Below are 21,308 nucleotides of genomic sequence, written 5' to 3'. Positions count from 1 at the left end.
TTGTATATTATCATTACCCTTTATATATGTCATATGTGCATGTTATGTGAATAATTTAAGTATGATGGTTATGGCAAAGTTTGAATAAGGAAGGAGAAAAGACGGTGGTTTTGTCCATATAAGTTGATAAAAGTTAAGAGGGATCGATTTGTTCAAGTATGCGAAATGATAAAAGGTTGTTTTGGAAAGTGACTTGTAAATGAGACCTTGCTCTCTACCTTAACTGATTTCATGCAAGTGGACTCAGGGACGGAACTAGACTTTCAAATAAGCCGGTGCTGAAATCCTTAAAAATAATAATAACAATAATAATATAATAATAATAACAATAATACCAAAAATTTCAATTCAAATATAACGTCTTTACAATTTTTACGAGGCTCTAGATGATAATTGTTTCCGACGTGTCGCCATTTCTTGAAATCGTCGAAGAATGGCCTCATTTTCAATTTTGTTAAAAATATCCTTCTCAATGTATACAACTAAGATATCATTCATCCAACCGTCTCCCATTCTGTTTCGCAAATCAGTCTTGATAAATTTCATCGAAGAAAATACTCTCTCAACAGAGGCGGTCGCAACAGGAAGGATCAGAGTCAATTCAATCAAACGGTATACCAAGGGAAAAGCCTTATCTCTTGTGGTAGCGACCAAAATCTTTGCAAGATTTCCCAAATCTTCAATATTGGAGAACTCGACTTTATCAACTATATCACTGATATAAGTTTTAAGTTGATATTGGAGAGCCATACATTCAGTGCACGAGAAGTCATCCGGATAAAGTTCTGCGAGACGGACCAACTTGTCGATATTGAAGCTAGCAAAGGAGTTTCTTGGACTAAGGCAATTCATGCAAATAAGCAATTCTGTATTTGTTTCTGGGAAACGATTTTCCATCTCTTGAATAACTAAATCAAGAACCTAATAATTATAAGTAGTATGAAATTAGAATACAAAGAAATATTTAATAATAATCATAACTAAGAAATAAAATAGAAATCGTACCTGACAGTAAACCTCCACCTTGTAATGATGATAATTTGTAACGCGTTCCCCTCGTTTCATTCGCACACCAAACTTGACGGCATCATCCATATTGATGACATCAATGGAATTAGTCACACAAAACTCTTCAACCTGTCTCACGAATTGGTTCCATCCATTCTCCCGAAAGTCTTGCAAAGTCCTTTTAGTTGTATCATCAAAGATATAGCTTGAACTATATTTTGATCCCGAAGTTGCAAAACTTTTGACAAATCATTTGTTGACCCAAGCAACTCAATCATCAAGTGTAAAATAAAAACAAAGTCATAGCTTCCAAGCCTCATACTCAATGTTTTTGATATACCTTTATTATCTGGATTAGTACCATCTTCATACACATTTTCAAGTACTTCAATTACCGATGACCACATACCTTTTAGACGAAGCAAAGTAGTGAAGTGTGATCCCCATCCAGTGTCACCCGGCCGCCTTAAACTCATCTCTTGATTTAAACCTCTTCCACTTTTAATCTCTTCCCTTTCTAGAGATTTGACAATTTTCTCATGCTCAGCTTGTCGTAGTTTGTCTCTCCTTTTACAAGATGTTCCACATGTATTTACAATCATAGTGACAATGGTGAAAAAATCACTTATAGCACCATGTTGTTTTGTAACATTTACCACGACTAGTTGGAGCTGATGAGCAAAACAATGGATGTACTTCGCAGATCTATTTTCATTCAGTATAAGGGTTTTCAGACCATTGTACTCACCCCGCATATTTGATGCACCATCATAGCCTTGACCTCTTAACCGTGATAAAGATAAAGCATGCTTAGCAAACACTGAGTCAATCCCTTCCTTCAATGACTTTGCTGTAGTATCAGTGACATGTACCAAGGCTAAGAATCTTTCTATAATCTCTCCATTATTGTTCACGTATCTAATAACCAAAGCCATTTGCTCTTTTATCGATGAATCTCGCGCTTCATCAACCAATAGAGAGAATTTGCGATTTTCAATATCTTCCAAAATAACTTTCGTAGTCTCAACAGCACAACAATTTGATAATTCCTTTTGAATCAAAGGACTAGTCATCTGATTATTACGTGGAGCGTTCTCCAATGTAACTGCAGCTACCTCTTCTTTATGCTCACAATACCATTTAAGTATCTCTAGAAAGTTTCCCTTGTTTGTAGACGCAAATGATTCATCATTCCCACGAAATGGCAATCCCTGTCTTAACAATAATCGAATCACATCTAAAGAAGCAGTCAAGCGAATGCGGTAGTTGACTTCGTCTTCCTTATCATATTTCCTCAAATTGTAATCAACACTTTGTCTTTGATTTTTAAACCCTTCAAAAAGTATTCTGGCCTGATCATGTGTGCTATTTGCTGAACCTTCATGTTCTCTAAAAATAGCAAGCGCCTTTTTCCAATTTTTAAAGCCCGTACTCACGAATACATCATCTCCAAAACGATTGGCATTAATAGGCTTGAAAAGATAACACCAAAAACAAAATGCCGCTTCTTTTTCAACACTATATTCCAACCATATATGTTTTTCAAACCATTTAGCTTGGAAGCTCCTTTTCTCTTTACCATACGAAGTTTTCCTAAAGACATGACCTTTCGGTTGACAAGGCCCCTTAGAGACATATTCTCTTCGAATGCGATCCCTTATTTGAACATCATAACTAGCAATAGGACTCCGTAGCCCCGGGTCACTAACTATGTTTTCCGGATTAACTTCAATATTTATTCTTTCTTGATTCAAAATCGCATTCGGGTCACTAACTATGTTTTCAGAATTAGCTTCAAAACTTGCAACATTGATTCCATCCTGGTTCACAGTCGAATTCGGGGTTGCAATACTCGAACTAGAAGTTGAATCATTCCTTGATTTTTTAAAATATCGATGCATAACTGTAGCCAAGAATAAACAAGATTAATTAGATAATTTGCATTCGTACATTTTAAATTATTGCAACGTGTAATCTACTAATAAGAAAGTAAGATACTGCATTAGAAAAACATTTATGTTAAATTCATGCCACAACTGCATATTTTTATATATCAAATTGTAATGATTCAAAAACTTGTGTTATCACAATTCTCAAAGGTTAATTATGTTTTTCCTATTCAAGCAACAGAATTAAAATCATAATAAATAATTTTAGATTTCATGCCTTAAATCAAAGTAAAAAGTTAAAATCACAATTAGAATCAAACCTTTTAATTTTTCTACAAGTATAGGAGACCCTTGACCTCTGATTTCTGATATGATTTTGCGGCTGCTGTAATTTGCGTGCGCCTCCGATATGATTTTAATTGGAGAAGAAGAAACGTTACTTGTAGTATAAATTTGGGCTTCTATATTCAATAAAGGCTATTTTAGTTTATCTATTATTATTATTATTATCATTATATATTAAAGGCCCAAGTCTAATACTCCAATCCAATATAATTAATGACCCAATTTAGAAGCCCAATTTCACCATGTGTCGTCTTCTTCAAATTGGGGGTCTCTCAACCTCTTCGCCTCTTCCAGAAACTCACAGACGCAGTATACATAAAAATTCAGGCTATCCGAAGCCGGGGCGGAAATCCGGCGGGGCGCGGCTGCATAGGGGGGGGGTAGGGGTCCGGTTCCGGCCAAGCCCCCGCTGGAGCGGTGGCTTGGCCGCCGGTATCTCCGTCCCTGAGTGGACTCTACTAACCAACTATAGAAACTACGCCTTCTAATACACCTTCTACCATTCAATTTCCATCCTTCCATCTCTTTAGCTTCTAAATCTAGTTTTTGTTGGCTAGATCAATTTCTACTCTTTTAACATTTGGTGGAGTATATCTTCCAAGTAGCAATTGGTTAATTACTTTTATGTCCCCTAATTTAGTAGTAGTAAAATATTTGTGATTAAATCTTTTTAATAAAGTGAGTTTAATCCGTTTGCCCTTATTTTGTGGAAATTTGAGAAATTTGGTGCTTTCCGATGACTATGAGAAATTTTAGCATGCTAGGACTTCGACTCTTTCAACTTTTTAGCCTTATCAACCCAAATTTGATGAATAATATTATAAGAAATACTTTTTTTTTTCGTATGAAAATAAGTATTTTAGTTGTGAGCGTGTATACCTGTCACCACAAAATCCCGAATTTTAAAAGTTTTTGGCAAAATTAGGGGAAAATAGATCAAAATTTAGTAGAATACACATGCAACTAGTTAAAAACTACTCTCTCTGTCCACGAAAAATAATCTCATTTTGCCATTTTGGGATGTCCACAAAAAATAGTCTCAATTTTAAAATTGGAAAGTTTCACCCTCATACTTTATCCACCTTTTCTCGTCACTCTCATACTTTACCCACTTTTTCTGCCTATCTCTTTAACAATATCAATTTCTCATTAAAACTTGTGTCGTTCACAAATGAAATTATTTTTTAGGGATGGAGAAAGTAACTGTCATCTTCTCCGACGTGTACAACTGATTAACAACTGATCATGCCAAATTCATTTTATTGACGTATGTCTTTCTACAATATTTTTGTTGTACTAATAATTTAATGTTTACATTAAAAAATGAAAACAATAAATAAAGTTTCAATTAAATATATGAAAATGACAGGGTGTCAAAAAAATTTATTTCAATTTCATGTGTGAACCACAAAGTTTTACACTGGATTATTGTGTGATCTGTAGTTTTCATGAAAAAAATATAATTGAAACATTAAATAAACATTCGTATGATATATATTAGAATCTTTAATAGTAAAGTATTTGTCATGCTATAATTTATAATTTCAAAACATAAATTTCTACATAATAATCTCTTACAATTAGAAAACAATACACACAATAAATAGGAGTATATAATACTATAAATAAATAGCACGAGAGTATCGTTTAGCCGATTCGTTACTATCTGGGCCATTATTAAATATTTTTATAAAATTCTCGAATACAAACTACGAAAGAAAACAACTACTAGATAGCATATTATCCAAACCCTATTTCTAAACTCACAAATCACAATATATACGTAGGCCCGACAAAATTCAACTCGGATGGGGTGTTCAGTCCATTCAGGCTGAGCTATGAGAAATGCTACATTTTAATGTTTTAAAAATAATTTAGTAATATATAAAATAAGAAAAACATTACACATAATGCTTACTTATAATTTAACAAAAGTGGTAGTAACTAATAACGAACTTCGTCTTCGTCAAATATGACTAGTGATATCAGATGGAATAAAAATAAAGTATTTTCAGAAGGGGCAAAATAGGAAAAGCCGTAATTATAGGCACGATGAAAAAGTTTTGTGACCGAAATGTGGTGTGCATTATTGTATGATAGATGACATGTACCAATGTCATCCTACTTAGTTTGCGTCCAACTTTTGTACATGTCCTTATTAGTAGTATATAATCAACGTTAATATTTTTAATTTATTAACTTTCTTATATTTCAACAATTACTTACACAACAAACCACTACCATGAAAAAACCAAATCCTAGAAATCCATCTCCCTTAACTTCGAAAAAAGGAATAAAACTGCTAAATTCGACTTTTGATTTGTATATGTATTTGAAAATTTTGTGGGCTCTTTTCATAATTTATGAGATATATTATTACATTATTTATTAATTTGATTGAGCAAATTAATTATACTCCGATTAACTTACTATCCCAAATTAAGTAGAATAAATACACTTCCTTAATCTTTGTGAGAATCTATAGGAGACTATAATTTTGGACGTGTTTGTAAATTAGAGGATTAATTTGTAAGCCTCACTCGAAAAAAATTGGTCCAAAGACTAATACTACGGCAACAGCCGGTGCATGTGCGGTTTGCAAGATTGTATCTTGAGATTAAATATGTAGTGGGTTTGGTTCATGAGATTAAATCTCACAACTCAATCTAAGATGGATAATCATGTGTCAATTAGTTATGATCAACCTTCTCCAACTAAAATAATCTCACATTTTAATCCTAGATTATGTATCGATATTATTTTATTTAAGAAACCGAACATCACTCTAATAGAAAGGAACTGACCCAAAACTGAGTTTATTGATATCCATTCATCTCTATCTATCATGCCATAATAGAAATTTTACGGCAAACCAACCAACAAAACCTAGGAGAGCTTTAAAGAAAAAAAAACAAAAGGAAATTCAATTATAAGAACTAAGATCTATTTTCAATCATTTGTTTTGCTTAACGAATACAATCACATCAATGCAAATTCACATTTTGCATCTTATTCATTGAGAGGTGCATAAGTGCATTCAAATTTAAGTTCTCAGCCAATACATGCATGGAGACGGATGCTTATCGATAATTTCTGATTTAAAAATATTTGTAAATAGGTCAAGCATCTTAGAGCATCCGCAATGGTTAATAGGCCAGCCATAGGCCAGTCATTCTCTCCTCTGCCACGTCAGCAACACTAAAAAAACCACCTGCCACGTCAGATTTAGGCCAGCCATAGGCCAGCCGCAATAAAAACAATTCAAAATATACTACATTTACGGAATTAAAATTACGATTAAAATACGGAATTAAATTTAGACACGTGTACGGGAAAATTCATTAATTGCATTTTAAAAAGTTACATAGATAAAAAAAAAGTACATGCATAATAAAGAAAAAAAACTATCGTCGTGCAGTCCTCCGTGCCCACAACTCTTCAATTATATCCTTTTGGAGTTGAATATGAGCATCCACTTGGCGCATGCTGGCAAATTCCTTGAGTCGGCCGGCTTCATCGAGGGGTACTCCCTGTCGTACACTAGGGGTGGCCGTTCCGTGGCTTGGACCGGCTTCATCGTCACTGACCCAACTAGTCAGTTGTACGCCTTCGTCTTCGACGATCATGTTGTGCAGGATAATGCAGGCGTACATTATCTCGGAAACGCATCCGACATCCCACAAACGCGTTGGGCCCTTGATTGCCGCCCATCGAGACTGGAGCACACCAAATGCGCGCTCCACGTCCTTGCGCGCCGACTCCTGTCGTTGCGCAAAGTAGGCCTTCTTTTCATCACTTGTTTGTCGGATCGTCTTCACAAAGACCGGCCACCGAGGGTATATCCCATCCGCCAAGTAGTAGCCCATATCATGCCGGTTGCCGTTGGCCACGAATGAGACGGCTGGACCGACGCCCTGGTACTTCTCGTTGAAGAGGGGAGACGAGTTCAGGACGTTGAGGTCGTTGTTCGACCCGGCTACCCCAAAATACGCATGCCAGATCCACAGCCGGTAATCAGCTACGGCCTCGAGGATTATCGTGGGGTTCTTTGACTTGTAGTCGGTCGTGTAGGCCCCCTTCCAGGCAGTCGGACAGTTCTTCCACTCCCAATGCATACAGTCTATGCTGCCTAACATCCCGGGGAACCCATGCTTCTCCCCGTGCATCTGCATCAAATTCTGACAATCTTCGGGAGTAGGGCTTCGAAGGTACTGCTCACCGAAAATGCTGATCACGCCCCCACAGAACTCCTTCAGACATTTCAGGGCTGACGACTCACCGATGTGGAGGTACTCATCCCACATGTCTGCCGCGCCTCCGTAGGCCAACTGCCTGATTGCCGTCGTGCACTTTTGGATAGGGGTGTGGCCGGGTCTGCCAGCCGCATCGTGCCTGAAGCGGAAACACATATATTGACGCTCCAATGCCCTAACGATGCGCATAAACAACTCCCTGCGCATTCTGAAACGCCGCCGGAACATGTTGGCGGGAAACCGCGGGTACTCTGCAAAGTAGTCCTCGTACAGCCGCTGATGTGCAGCTACGTGATCCCGATCAATCACTGCTCGGTGGTGGACAACTGGTGGAGGAGGGCGAGGTATCGCCTGCTGTTCCACCATACGCATGTACCGCTCCATCCCGCGGTTCATGTAGGCCTCCATAGCCTCGTTCATCCTCCGTTCGTACTCCTCAGGATCCCCACCACTACCGCTACCGCTACCACCCGCGTGATCCATCGCTCGATGATGCTCTTGAACAGAAAGTTAGAGAGAGAGAAAACTCGTTAAAACAAGTGGTGCAAATGAAAATGAAACGAAAATCGCGTTTATATATGATTTTTAAAAAAAAAAAAAATAAAATCGGAAAACACCGCTGGCCGATCGCTAGCCGATCGGGCCTCTGCAATGGCGGCTAGCCGATCGGCCAGCGGATCGGCTAGCGACGAGCGATCGACCAGCCCACGCCGATGCGCTGGCCGATTTCGCGCTGGCCGATTGCAATGGTTCGGCTAGCCGATCGGCTAGCGCGACGAATCGGCTAGCCGGTCGCTAGCCGACCATTGCGGATGCTCTTATTGCTTAATTATCTCATATACATGCACATGAAAGTACATTAAACAACAGAATTTATTTTCTTATTTATTTGGATAGGAATCTTTAAATTTTGAACAAGACACGAGAAAACGACTGGTCTACAGGACAAAACCGGTGGTGTAGGGTTCAAAAATTGTGGACCAATTTTGAATTGCCTCAACTCCCAATATTTATGACCCATATTATTTTTTAACCTGCCAAAAATATAAAATTAAATTCGCTGAAAAATATGCTACACACACTAAACTATACCATTTTCCAGTTTTGAATCCTTGATGGCAGTTATCAGATTTTGTACAATTGAATTTCTTTTCCCAAATTAACACTATCATTTCATTCAACACAGCAATAAGTCTGTTACATAACCACGCGTTATCAAAGATAGTTCACTACTTGGTTAATTTCAAAAACATATTCCACCTTCGAAAATAAATCAAATAGTTGCTTGCACACGATTGCTCCATGGTCTTCACCTTGAAGTTTCGTGATGCTATGCTTACTCAACGCTCACATGATCGCAATGTTTCAAATCACTTCCTCGGACTATTATTCATGGTTGAGCATTCCAAGCGCAGCTCAACAAGCTACTTGCACGAAATCACTGCTTAAACACGGGTGCTTTCCTGCTGTAAGTAGAAGATGCATAAGTGGAACCAAGTATTTACATTACAAGATTCACCGTTAAGGTCGAAACATATCCTTAGCACCTGAACATCTCTGCTGCATTTTCAGAATCTGAGAATCTGAAACCTATGTTAGTAGTAGGCAGAGAGATGTCGTGATCTGTAGAGCTGGTGCTATCGTGATCCTTTTGCCGAAGAGGATTTATTACATGCTTCACTCCAGCAGTAATCTTGATGGGACTGGTTCTTGCATTCTCTACGTAGGAACCCGACGATGGTGGAATAGTTTGTCCATCCTCAATAGTCGGAACCTGTTCATCGGACATCATGAATCCTGGACTCTGTGTAACTGAACATGGTTCAAATTCTGCACCTTCCATACCTTTAACAGTATCCTCAAAGCCAACGCAGGAGTCTGGTTTTCTAACAGCACGTTGATGACCTTCATGGAATCCTAAGATAGGCCTCTTCAAGGGCTTAAAGGGAGCATTCAATTTCTTCCCAATGTCAAGGCTTCTAATTCCAATCCTTGATTTGAACCGTTCTTTGATCATGTTTGGATTTCCAAGTTTTCTTTGCATATTAGAAACAGGAAGAACCCCGGAATAGTAAGGCACAGGACCCAATGGAGACGGAGCTACAGACTGCAAGGCAGAGCCGGACGACAAAGGACTGAACGTGAAAAAATCATCGGGTTGAAAGGACACTGAATCATTAATTGCGCAACTAGTTCCAGGGTTCAGATATGGATGATCGCGTCCCAGTGCATAAGATTGGCTGTTACCTAACTGTGCTGCCCTTTCTGAGACATCAAAGCACGAAGGGTGCAGGCCCAAAGAAGATCTTGGAGGCCAGGAAGAATTGGCATTCCCATCAAGATCTGGATGCATGAAAGGAAATTTGATGGACGATTTTGGGGAGTAATTCAGATTCTGCTTGTTTTTCAGATGAGTGGCACTGGGATTCATATCAGAATGTAGTTCCTGATATGGAGCCGTTGCTGTAGGGAGCTCAAGGGTAAACAACTGAGAGTCGTATCCGTTGGCATAGGGCTCAGAGAACAGACACTTGTTGTTATAAACTTCAGAAAATGTACCTGAAGAAAGGCCACCAGTATATAATTTCTGAGCATGGTCGTCTGTTCTTGTAAGAAACAAGCTCGTGCACGTTGAGCTAGTTTGACTATCAAAGTGAGGGAGAGGATACGTGCTTTCTGATCTGTGATTGACTGTTATCTCTGACGGATAGAAAACAGTTTCTCTCAACTGCCTAAAAGATGGTTCATTCGGATCATTTTGATAATGAAGCTCGTCTATGATCTGCTTATCCTTCCACATGCGTCCATCCTCAAATCCTTGAATGCTTCTTCCCCCAACTTCAAATTCCTTACCCATCAAACGCATTGTTGACTGAAACTTCTCATTTTCAGGACACCTCCGAACCTGATTTTCACCTCTGCATATGGTTTTTGCCCGACTGTGAAAGGGATGATAGTTTGTTTGAAGAAAATCCAAGTGGTGATTTTCTCTTTGAGACTCAATGATGCCCAATCTTGATGGAAGAACAGAAACAGCATTCTCTTTCACGTAGCTCTCGACAGGGAAAAGATTCAACTGGCCCATTGAGGACGTTTGACTATCCAAGTCTCTGTACTCTGAATCATGGCCTGAGAACTTTGAGACGGCGTTGCTTGGCAGAGATAAACCAATACACTGAGCACCGCTAACATTTGAGTTCATCATGTGGTCAGCCTCCCTCGTGGCACTCGAGTTCAACGCGATCAACTCTCCTTGTGAGTTAAGAGGTAATCCAACAAACTCCTCGTCAATGCTATTGATCCTTCTTCCACGAACATCTACAGTCTGGCTCCCAACTGGTAGTGATGAGAAAGTCTGAAACATTTCATTGGGAGAAAGACGTGGAAATGTTTGAAAATGGATAGAATGAGCACAATTTACAACTGTGTTTTCAGGAGAAGCTTGAGTTAGTTTGTATGCCCCTCTCATATTTGACGGGTGAGATACTGAAGCGTCAGGATGTGTTCTCAGATAGTCTTTGAAACACAATGGAGGAAATATGGGACGAGGAGTCCCCATATCTTTGTTCAGTCTCCTGCAGGTAGTTTTTGATGAGGTTGTCATCAGCTTCATATTTCCATTTTTGTAGTACCCGTCATGAGGCATGTGAAAGAACCTAGGAGAAAAGACATCCATTGTATTATCTGGAGCATCTGCTAGGCCATGGCCAGACCACTGTGGATTAAAGCTGCACATTGCACGTCTATCTGACCATCCAGATCTGGTAGAATATTCCCCTTCATATTTCTGTTTTCCAAATGTAGTTGAATCAACATCAAAGCTAGCGAACACCTCGTTAGTTTCAAGTCCAGCACCTGATTCCTTTCCTGTTCTAGTAGAAGCATCCTCACTACCACTGGTTTCCAAAACAGTTGAATCTTTTTCCAACTCTACAGCATAGTCAGCATTGCCTACATCGGAGCCACAATCCTTTTGCTTCACAAAACATTCCACAGATTTAGTTGGTTTTTGATTTAGTCTAAGAACTTCACCATTCTCTGAGAAAGTGACCTGTTTGTTTGCCTTCTGGGGATTCAACTGCAAGATACAGTTCTTTGACTGCTTTAGGGAAAATTCTCTGTCAGGATTCTTTAAAATACTACGCACAGGAAGCTCCAGGTGTCGGTTTTGTTCAATAAACTTAGACGAATTACAAGGCACGAGTTTCTTATACAGACCCAAATGCTGTAGTCTTGGTTTCATCTTGGGGATGGATGAGAAATCATGAATGTCAGTGTCTACTTCCTTGCTGTATGATACACTAGAGTTTCCTGTCGATTTCTGAGTCCGCAGTTTAAGTTTAAAACGATTTTCCTGAAACAACTATTACAAGCGTGAAAGAAAGGAATGCAGTTTACGGATAATATAAATCAAAAGTTTCGAAAATAAAAGATACTACTAGAGAGCACCAAAATGAAGTAAGAAACTTACAAATTCACACTGGACATAACATACATTAGATGAAATTATTATCTATATTAGATTGTGACCGTGTACCAGAAAACATACTTAGTTTATGTGCAACCACAAAATGTCATATTCAATCTGTATAACTAAACATTAGATTATTATGGGCTCCTATACAGTAAGCTTGTAGACATTTTTTCTATTCATGTCTATTATTTTATGTGTCAACTTGATCACAAAGGATCTAACTTTAACCTCTCTATTGTGAAGACCTTATCAGACAAGGCCCACAAAAAAGGTGAGCTAACATACTAGGCATACTTCTACCACTATCTCCCCCATGATTCCATTCTTGATGATTAGCACAACATAAAATACTCGTGTTATAGCATCTCATATTGGAGAAATTGCATTGTAGTTCACTAATCCCCACTCCAACTTTTGGTGTACAATTTCCACAGTGCCAATTTTCTTGATTGCAAAAGTTTCAACGCGGCATAATGCTCCTCTCCTAAGGAGAACCAACATTATTTTTAGTTGAGGCTTCTCAAATACAGTTAAAAATAACTTATCAACCACCCCCTCCACCAGCATATTGCTTCAAGATTGTATATTACTCTATCTTACTAGTACATAAAATCACAGTAGTCTGAGATACAACAACAAGTGTTATAGGCTTATAGTATGTTGCAAATACCCAAAAACAATAACTTGACCATATGATCTCATTCATATTAGTTCATCCATTTTCAACTAGCATTACACGTTCACTCTTAAGTCATACCAAGTATATGGTCATCCTTAAACCACAACACCCCAAAATCAGATAATTAACTTCCGAGCTTCTGATTGATTTCATACAACTTCAGATCACAAACAATATCATTGCACCCACCCAAAGCACACATCCTCTTAGTAAAACCTATGCAAAACAAAGAAAGCAGCCTAATCGAGCTTTGAGTAAAATTAGCTCCACAAATAAACAGTATTCCTTGAATTCTAACCCCTCAAAAAGAAAAAAATTGGGCATTCGACCCACGCCAAAACTGGCCTTAGATGCCATGACAATGATTGCTCAGGAGAAACATATGCAAACAGTAGAAAAAACAGCATAATTAATGTACACCGCTTTCAATCTCATAAAATACTTCTGTCCAATTCGTACACAGCACAGCTGGACTACCATAACCTCTTCCCTAATAAGCTTCTCTAATCTTCTTAACCACATTCTCTTGTTTATTTTATTTTATTCTTTACTAAAAATCTCATTGCTACACTCAAAGATGCACAGTCTCTCACCAGCTTTTTCAGCGATTGATTCTATGCACTACGGTATAAAAGTGACCCAAATTTGCAGTGTGGTCTGATTGAATTGATGTAGTCAAGATCAAATAATTCAATGAACTGTTTGAGACCCTTGATATTTTATGCTAAATGCGACCCTCCAAATTCCCAAATCCACAACAAAATGCAGTTAAATGAATGCATACCTTGTCCGAAACACCGATCTTATCGCCCCGTTTCTCCACCTTCTTCCGCTTGATTTTCTTCACGGCTCTCAACGCCTTCCTCAAGATAGCATCTGTATTCTTCATCTTCCTCGACGCTCGATTATTATCATCATCATCTCCATCCTTCTCCGGGTTTATAGCCGGCGGCGCCACCGCAAATATCTCCAAAATTGACCTCTTTTTGGTGGCTCTCATTTTCCCTTTGAGTGACTTGAGTTTCCCCGCTTTCACGCCCTCCTCGGCTGAATTTCTAGAAGACGTTTCGCCCCTTTGGTAGGTCTGTTTCTGAGAATGAATTGTGAGTTTGTGGGCTGTTTCGGAGGTGAGTTCATCAAGCCACCAGGTGAATCGTTTGACGACGATTGGAGGCAGCAGCGATTTCACAGTTTGGTCGCTGAAATCCCCATCGAAGGGCCAGCAGTTCACCACGTTTATGCTCCTCATCCTCGAAGCATATTCCCTAGCAAGAAAATTAGGAAGCATTACTACATAAACGCGTGTAAAGAAACCCCAGAAATGGGGGGAAAAGGGGGCTATAATTAACGACTCACCGTATGGAAAACCCCCCTTCCATCTCCACAGGCAGCGCTTTGGGGGAGAGAGAAAGAAAAAGGTGAAAGGCAAGAGTGGTCAAACGAGAAACCAAGGCAGTGAAATCTGTGAGATAGTGCGTTGTAAAAGCAACAGATTCACAATTGAGGGAAAACCGCAGCAACCTAGCTAGGTAGAGAGAGAAAATCGGAGAGAGAAACAACTACAAACTAGACGCATATTATGGAGATGGAGATGAGTAGAGAGAGAGAGAGAGAGAGAGAGAGAGAGAGAGAGAGAGAGAGAGAGAGAGAGAGAATAGAGAATAGAGAAATGGGTTTCCCGCTCGAAGGGAGAGGGCGTGATGTGGTGTCAATCCCCATTTTCAGCTTCCCTATTTACGACTGAAAGTGACCTATCGGACCCACCCCACCCCCTTCACCTCCAACAGTATAAAAGTGTTCCATCCCATTTACTACAATTAGCTCACTTTGTATATACACTCCAGCCAACCCTCTCTACCTCTATAGTAATAATATGTACTACTACTACAATTTATTTCTACACCTATTAACTAATGCAAGCTACGAGTGCAAGACATTGCAATAAATTTTCAATTTTCCACCATTGCACTATCTAATTATTAATAGGTGTGAAATATCTATCTTCGTCACATCTTTTATAAACACCATTATTTAGTCACGAGTATGTGGTGAGACATGTATAGCAGCAACACATTCAAATGCACAACAATAATTTTTTTATAGGGAGTAAGGACTATAAAGAAAAGTACTACTACTATTAAAAATTTACCAGTTGTAATTAGGGTTGAACATGAAAATAGAAACACAACAAGCTTTGGTCTAATTAGTTTAAGCACTTTAATCACCATTTCCCTATCAAGATAATGACTTGCTCTTCATATTGGAGAAAGATTTGACTCGAAATTTGCAACCAAACAACAATATTTAGTAATTGCCTGCTAAATGTCCAATAATTAGTAGTAGGATGTACGAGAACAACGCATCGTAGACAAGAGATGAAATGTAGTTTGGAAATATGCTATACGAGTCCATCAACTTGAAAATATATATGTTGCCTGTAAGATTGTCGAATCGACGAATTTCCTATATTTAACACTCCATAATAAATTATTTATGGTGGTGTGTGTTGTTCCAAACTTATTCAATTATACTATGTATGGAATGTATGCTCTCAACCATTAAATAAGGGGGCCAATCCAACGCAGAAAGATGATTTGGCATAGATTTATTTTCAGTTCAACTCGTAATTCACATTGAAAAACAGTCAACGTGTACTCCCTCCGTCCCATTAAAGATGACTCACTTTCCTTTTTGGTTTGTCCCAACCAAGATGACTCATTACTTAAAATGGAAACCCATTTATCTCTACTTTATCCCCTCTCTCTTACTTTACTCTCTCCATTTAACACACAAAATAAAGTTGCATAAAATCCCGTGCCGCCCAAGAAATGGGTCATCTTCCTTGGGACGGAGGGAGTACTGTATAGTCGAAATGGATAAAATATGGAGTAAATATTTAGCTAATAATATGAGACCATTGCATCATATAGGGAAGTAACCTCAATCTTCTTGTATTCGAAGCCCTCCGTATCTTAATAGTAAATCAAATCAAACTCTAATTAATAACTTCAAAGTAGTTATAATGAGAATAGATATTCAAATGAAAGTTAAGCTACAAGAATAGTTATGATCAAATTTGTGTTGTCTCTTTCGTTATGCACTTTAAATTAATAATAAATGAGTGTGTTAATTGTTTGGTTATTAGTTATAGGACAAGAGCACTTATTACACAGCACAGAACAAGACATCACAGATTCTGTCATATGATCAAATCGCTGCTCACGGGCACGGTTGTCCCTTCATGCCTCAAAATCTCTATATTAGATTAGATTTCACAATAATTACCATTTCAAATGACACAATAAAATTAAAATTTAATAGAGTAGTACCCCTCTTTCCCATATTAAGAGTCATTTTTTTGCCATAAAAGTCTGTTCCAGTTTAAAAGTCACTTTTAGAATTTTCCATATTTGGTCATACAATTTTACTTCATTCTTCATCAAAATTACATCCAAATGTCATTATCTACATTAAAATAAACCAAAACAAAAATCAAAAGTCAAAAGGGACTTACCTTCAACCAACTCCACCATCTCACTTCATTTATTACACACTCCACCATCTCACTTTATTTATTACACACTACATCTTTTTTCTTAAAACCTGAGCCATAACAATAAGTGACTCCAAATGTGGGACGAGGGGAGTAATCAATTTAGAATAGGTACCCTAGTTTAATCTTATGTCCTACTTATATACTAGTATGTAGTATAAGATCGATGCCTAACATTAATTATTGTAATTATTTTCCATACAGTTAATAAACATGAAATTACATCAATCGTAACTTTATAAACTCTCTTGTGCAAAATTCGGTGCATTATATCTGTAAGGTTCCATAGAAGAAATTCGGAAGTATTTCTCCAAAGTAACTTCATAAAAACAATCTAGAAAATGTTTGTTTAATCATAAACCTAATTCCAGGTTTCCGATAGATCTAAGCTAACTTGCAAGACTTTATAATTGTTTTACTTAAAAGTTACAACTCTCTAAAATTTGCAACTTTATTTTAGTAAACTAATTAAGGTGGAGAGCTTTGAAAATGCTTGAAATGTAATTATACATTGCCTAGTACTAATAACTTGTGAAACTCTATAATCTTATTGTGTTTTCATATGATTCATGAAAACATGTTTAAATGCTATCCTTCCGTTGAAATTAATAATTTTCTAATTTATGCAATACGTACTAATACTATACAATAATACTTTAAGGAGTACTAAAATAAATTTTTATATTACAAGGATATATATATATATATATATATATATATATATATATATATATATATATATATATATATATATAGGGGAGCACTAGGGTGCCCCCTTATTTAGAGTCACAACGTACATCCAATCTGGTGCTGCCATGTGGCACAAAACATGCAATATTTTATATACAAAAATGCAATCTAGTTGTATATGCATTTTCGCAGATTGCATTTTTGTTGTATGTAAATTGCATTTTATAGTGTTGAGTTTTGCATTTTCACATAAATTGCATTTTTTATTGTTAAGTTTTGCATTTTCACATATAAAAATGCAATCCGTCTATATATAAAATGCAATTTAAACAGTCAATATCTAAAATGCAAAACTTAATAATAAAAAATGCAATCTGCATATAACAAAAATGCAATCCGCCAAAATTCATTTATAACTTCTACAAATGCGTATTGCATTTTTCTGTATACAATATTGCATTTTTCGTGCCACATGGCAGCACGTGGTTGGATGTACGTTGTAACTTTAAAATTAGTTGTTATACTAGTACACCCCTATATATATATATATATATAGGGGAGCACTAGGGTGCCCCCTTATTTAGAGTCACAACGTACATCCAATCTGGTGCTGCCATGTGGCACAAAACATGCAATATTTTAAACACAAAAATGCAATCTAGTTGTACATGCATTTTCGCAGATTACATTTTTGTTGTATGTAAATTGCATTTTATAATGTTGAGTTTTGCATTTTCACATAAATTGCATTTTTTATTGTTAAGTTTTGCATTTTCACATATAAAAATGCAATCCGTCTATATATAAAATGCAAAACTTAACAATAAAAAATGCAATCTGAATATAACAAAAATGCAATCTGCCGAAATTCATTTATAGCTTCTACAAATGCGTATTGCATTTTTCTGTATACAATATTGCATTTTTCGTGCCATGTGGCAGCACGTGGTTGGATGTACGTTGTAACTTTAAAATTAGTTGTTATACTAGTACACCCCTATATATATATATATATATATATATATATATAGGGATGTATTCAGGTCAGAACGCTAAGTATAAGTAAAACTCAAAACACTTGCAGTCCATTGGATCTTATGATCTAACGGTTAGATTAATGTTACGTGTCATCTAATGATGTAGAATTTTACACTAATAATGTAGCTCGGATAATAATGTAGCATTTTAGTTTAATAATGTACAGTTTTAGTCTTACAATGTACATTTCTAGTCTAATAATGTACCTCGGCTAATAATGTAGATTTTTAGTATGATAATGTAACTAATCACAACCATCCAATCTAATGATCCAAGGGCTGTGATTAGTGTTGTGTTTTACACTAAGATGCTGTAAGGACCCTAACACACCCCTATATATATATATATATATATGGGCATGTTAGGGTGCCACCACCCCTTAAAATAACACCATACCACCATTTCTAGCCAATCATTTGTACACATGGACGAATAATAAGCTGCCACGTGACAAAAAAAAAAAAAAAAAACCAAAAAAGACGGGCAGCAATTTTGTGGTCTTTAAACAGCAATTTTTCTTGAACAGCAATATCCAACACGTTAGACAGCAATCTATAGATTGCTGTCTAACGTGTTGGATATTGCTGTGTAGCTTTTATAATATTGCTGTATAAGCGTTGTCACGTTGTCATTTTAAGGGTGGTTGTCATTTTAACACAAACCCATATATATATATATATAATATATATATATATATATATATATATGCTATGTATGAGTATGGCAATCGCAAATTATTCTACAAGAATCTAAAATCCAAGAGTAGTTTCTAATTCCTACATTTGAGAATATAACTATCTATGTCTATGAGAAGACCAAACCCTAAATTTTAGATGCGAGTGAATTTAAGTGGAGAGCACACCGATGGTGGACTTGCTTTTGCTTTTCAGATTAGGGGTGTGGGACTGCAAGCATATAGTATAAGTATTGACTATGACGCTGTACTTCTGTGTTTATCCACATTCTATACTACAGTGTATTATTATATTACCTAAACCTTTATTTTTATCACTTCTGCTTTTTCTAATTCTCTATGTAGCCATGACCTCATATTTTTCAACCACTTAGCTATAAACTACTGACATGATAGGACAACTTGCTCTATAAAATAGAAGGGCATCTTTTTCAACTAAAAAAAAGATTTTACTGCTAGTACTTTTTAAATACGGTTTAATATCTCCATCCAATTCTAAATGGAACATCTTCTATCCTGACATTGACACTGGATTTTATATATTGTTATTCTATAAATTATGTTGAAAGAATAAAATAAGTGAGAAAAAAAATAAAGAGAGTAATATTTTTAATGTTAGAAATATAATATTCTCTTCGTTCGTGAATAAGAGTCCCATTACTTCTCAGTACAGGTTTTAAGGCATGTTAAGAAAAGTGGGTGATGAAAAGTTAGTGGAATAAGAGCATCCGCAATGGTGCTTTTTTTCCGTCCATCCGTCCGTGCCGCTGAGCACCATTACGTGGCAGCTTCTGATTGGCCAGCAGCATAGCCGTTGGCAAATTCGATTTTTTTATTTTTTTTTAAAAATTTGAAATTTATTTAAAAAATTTTTTAAATAAAAATAAATATTTTCCCACTTCCCAAAAAATTATATACGTTTTCTACCCACTTTTAATTTATTTTTGAATTTATTTTTCCCCAAAATTCACATTTTCATCTATAAATACCCCCACTTCAACACAAAAAAATATCACATTCTCATATATTCTATCATCTACATTCTCTCATCTTTTTTCTCATATTCTATCATCTAAATTCCCACCACACTACACAGTGTCCGGCTTCGGCGATCACCCCTCCAGCAATCGCGGTTGGAACCACGATTGGTTCGACTCCGACGAATTCCCTAGTCCGGAAACGCAATTTACGGCCCCTCCTCAAACCCAAGGTTCGCAAGCTCCGGGTGGCTACCGTCCTTACCCGGCGGACGACCAACATGCCGCCGAGTTCGGGTAGGCACCCGAACTCGGATCGCGAGGGAGCAACAGCTATACTCCTACTCCTACTTCTGTTCCTACTCCTACTCTTCCTATTCGTGGCACTCGCACCCCGTACACTCCGGGTGAGATGATGGCGATGTTCAAAGCCTACTTGGCAGTCTCCGAAGATCCGGAGACTGGCACGAACCAAACCGGGGAAACGTATTGGTGGCGCATCACTCGTCTTAACAATGAAACCCGGTCGGGGGGAAACATCTATCGCAATGATAGTATGGTGCGCAATTGCCTCTTCAGATGCAACGGAGCAATCGGGAAGTTCCAGGGGTATTACCTCCGGGAAGAGCGATCGGCGGAGAGTGGCACGAGCGAGCTCGACATCATCACTGCCGCCTTGGCGACCTACCAACGCATGGAGTTCAAGGCGTTCAAGTACCTCAATTGTTGGCAGGAGGGGCGCCTACATCCGAAGTATAAGGTCGGCGTAGTAGCATCCTCCTCCAGCTCCTTCAGCAAACGGTCGAGGTCGGTAGCCCTATCCGACGGCGCCTCCGATGATGTGGCTACCCAGCTTGCCGGAACTAACTTGGGTAACTCCGATACTGGCCCGAGCAGTTCCCGCCGCCCGCAAGGAAGGAAGAAGGCGACGGCCACCCGCCGTCGTGCCCCGACTCCATCCGCCCCCGCCCCCGCTCCCGCTCCCGCTCCCTTTGTGCCTCCTCCACCCCCGAACAACACGTTGTTGACCCTCTTGGGTCAACTCTATATGAACGATACATCTAAGATAACTCCGGAGCAACTTGCAACACATGAGCAAATGATCCGGGGTCTTAAGAGGCAATTGGGGTTAGAGAACTAGTCTTCCACGTGTGTAACTTTTAATTTGTAGGATTTTAATTATGTATTTTTTTTTATTTTCTAGGATTTTAATTATGTATTTTTTTATTTACTAGGATTTTAATTATGTATTTTTATTTTTTAGGATTTTAATTATGTAATTTTTATTTTTTAATGTATTTTTATAATGTATAAATGTTTTTAATAATTGGAGTATTTAAATTGAATAATAGAATGGTGGGACCCTTGAGCTTGTCCTTAGCTAAGGGCACGGATGTGGGTGTTGTGCTCTTAGCTAAGGACAAGGAGTAAAAGTGGGTCTGAGCCCACTTTCGTGCTCTTAGCTAAGAGCACAGATGGGGATGCTCTAAGGGTCTCACTTGTATATTACTCCCTCCGTCCCCGATTAACGGTCACACTTTTCCATTTCGGTCCCTCCCCAATTAAGAGTCTAACTTCATTTTTACCATATATAGTAAGTAGGTCTTATATTCCACTAACTCAATTCACTCATATTTCATTATGAAACCAATATAAAAAAAATGGGTCCCACATTCCACTAACTTTTTCAACCAACTTTTCTTTACAT

General features: G+C 37.7%; 2 protein-coding genes across 4 annotated transcripts; both read right to left on the bottom strand.

The window, feature by feature from the left end:
* Nucleotides 1-372: 372 nt before the first annotated feature.
* On the bottom strand, nucleotides 373-2,909 carry LOC125195194 (uncharacterized). Its single transcript, XM_089056766.1, has 3 exons — nucleotides 1,270-2,909; nucleotides 1,006-1,186; nucleotides 373-921 (listed from the first exon to the last, which is right to left on the bottom strand). Exons 1-3 carry the CDS (start codon nucleotides 2,907-2,909, stop codon nucleotides 373-375), a joined length of 2,370 nt encoding a protein of 789 aa, XP_088912892.1.
* A 5,731-nt stretch (nucleotides 2,910-8,640) lies between these two features.
* Nucleotides 8,641-14,297, bottom strand: LOC125191667 (uncharacterized). 3 transcript variants are annotated; one of them, XM_048089060.2, is made up of 4 exons: nucleotides 14,005-14,294; nucleotides 13,433-13,913; nucleotides 9,043-11,858; nucleotides 8,641-8,961 (listed from the first exon to the last, which is right to left on the bottom strand). In XM_048089060.2, the coding sequence occupies exons 1-4, from the start codon at nucleotides 14,025-14,027 to the stop codon at nucleotides 8,934-8,936; spliced, it is 3,348 nt and encodes a 1,115-aa protein (XP_047945017.1). In that variant the 5' UTR covers nucleotides 14,028-14,294; the 3' UTR covers nucleotides 8,641-8,933. The 3 variants fall into 3 exon arrangements, with proteins under 3 accessions (XP_047945017.1, XP_047945018.1, XP_088913389.1); XM_048089061.2 differs by having other exon boundaries at nucleotides 9,043-11,849; XM_089057263.1 differs by lacking the exon at nucleotides 8,641-8,961 and having other exon boundaries at nucleotides 9,119-9,269; nucleotides 9,341-11,858; nucleotides 14,005-14,297.
* Between the last annotated feature and the right edge of the window lie 7,011 nt (nucleotides 14,298-21,308).

Source organism: Salvia hispanica, chromosome 4 (genome assembly GCF_029641045.1).
Source record: "Salvia hispanica isolate PSC_SH4W2 chromosome 4, Shi_PSC_v1, whole genome shotgun sequence".
Lineage (NCBI taxonomy): Eukaryota > Viridiplantae > Streptophyta > Magnoliopsida > Lamiales > Lamiaceae > Salvia > Salvia hispanica.
The sequence above is the reverse complement of the archived record's forward strand: the minus strand, read 5'-3'. Positions and strand labels throughout refer to the sequence as shown.

Coding starts and splice junctions, on each gene's coding strand:
- LOC125195194 (XM_089056766.1), bottom strand. CDS start 2,909: ATGCATCGATATTTTAAAAAATCAAGGAATGATTCAACTTCTAGTTCG. Junction 1,187..1,269: donor TTGATGATTGAGTTGCTTGG/GTCAACAAATGA, acceptor TACAACTAAAAG/GACTTTGCAAGACTTTCGGG. Junction 922..1,005: donor AGGTGGAGGTTTACTGTCAG/GTACGATTTCTA, acceptor TATAATTATTAG/GTTCTTGATTTAGTTATTCA.
- LOC125191667 (XM_048089060.2), bottom strand. CDS start 14,027: ATGGAAGGGGGGTTTTCCATACG. Junction 13,914..14,004: donor GAAGGGGGGTTTTCCATACG/GTGAGTCGTTAA, acceptor TTTTCTTGCTAG/GGAATATGCTTCGAGGATGA. Junction 11,859..13,432: donor AGATCGGTGTTTCGGACAAG/GTATGCATTCAT, acceptor CGCTTGTAATAG/TTGTTTCAGGAAAATCGTTT.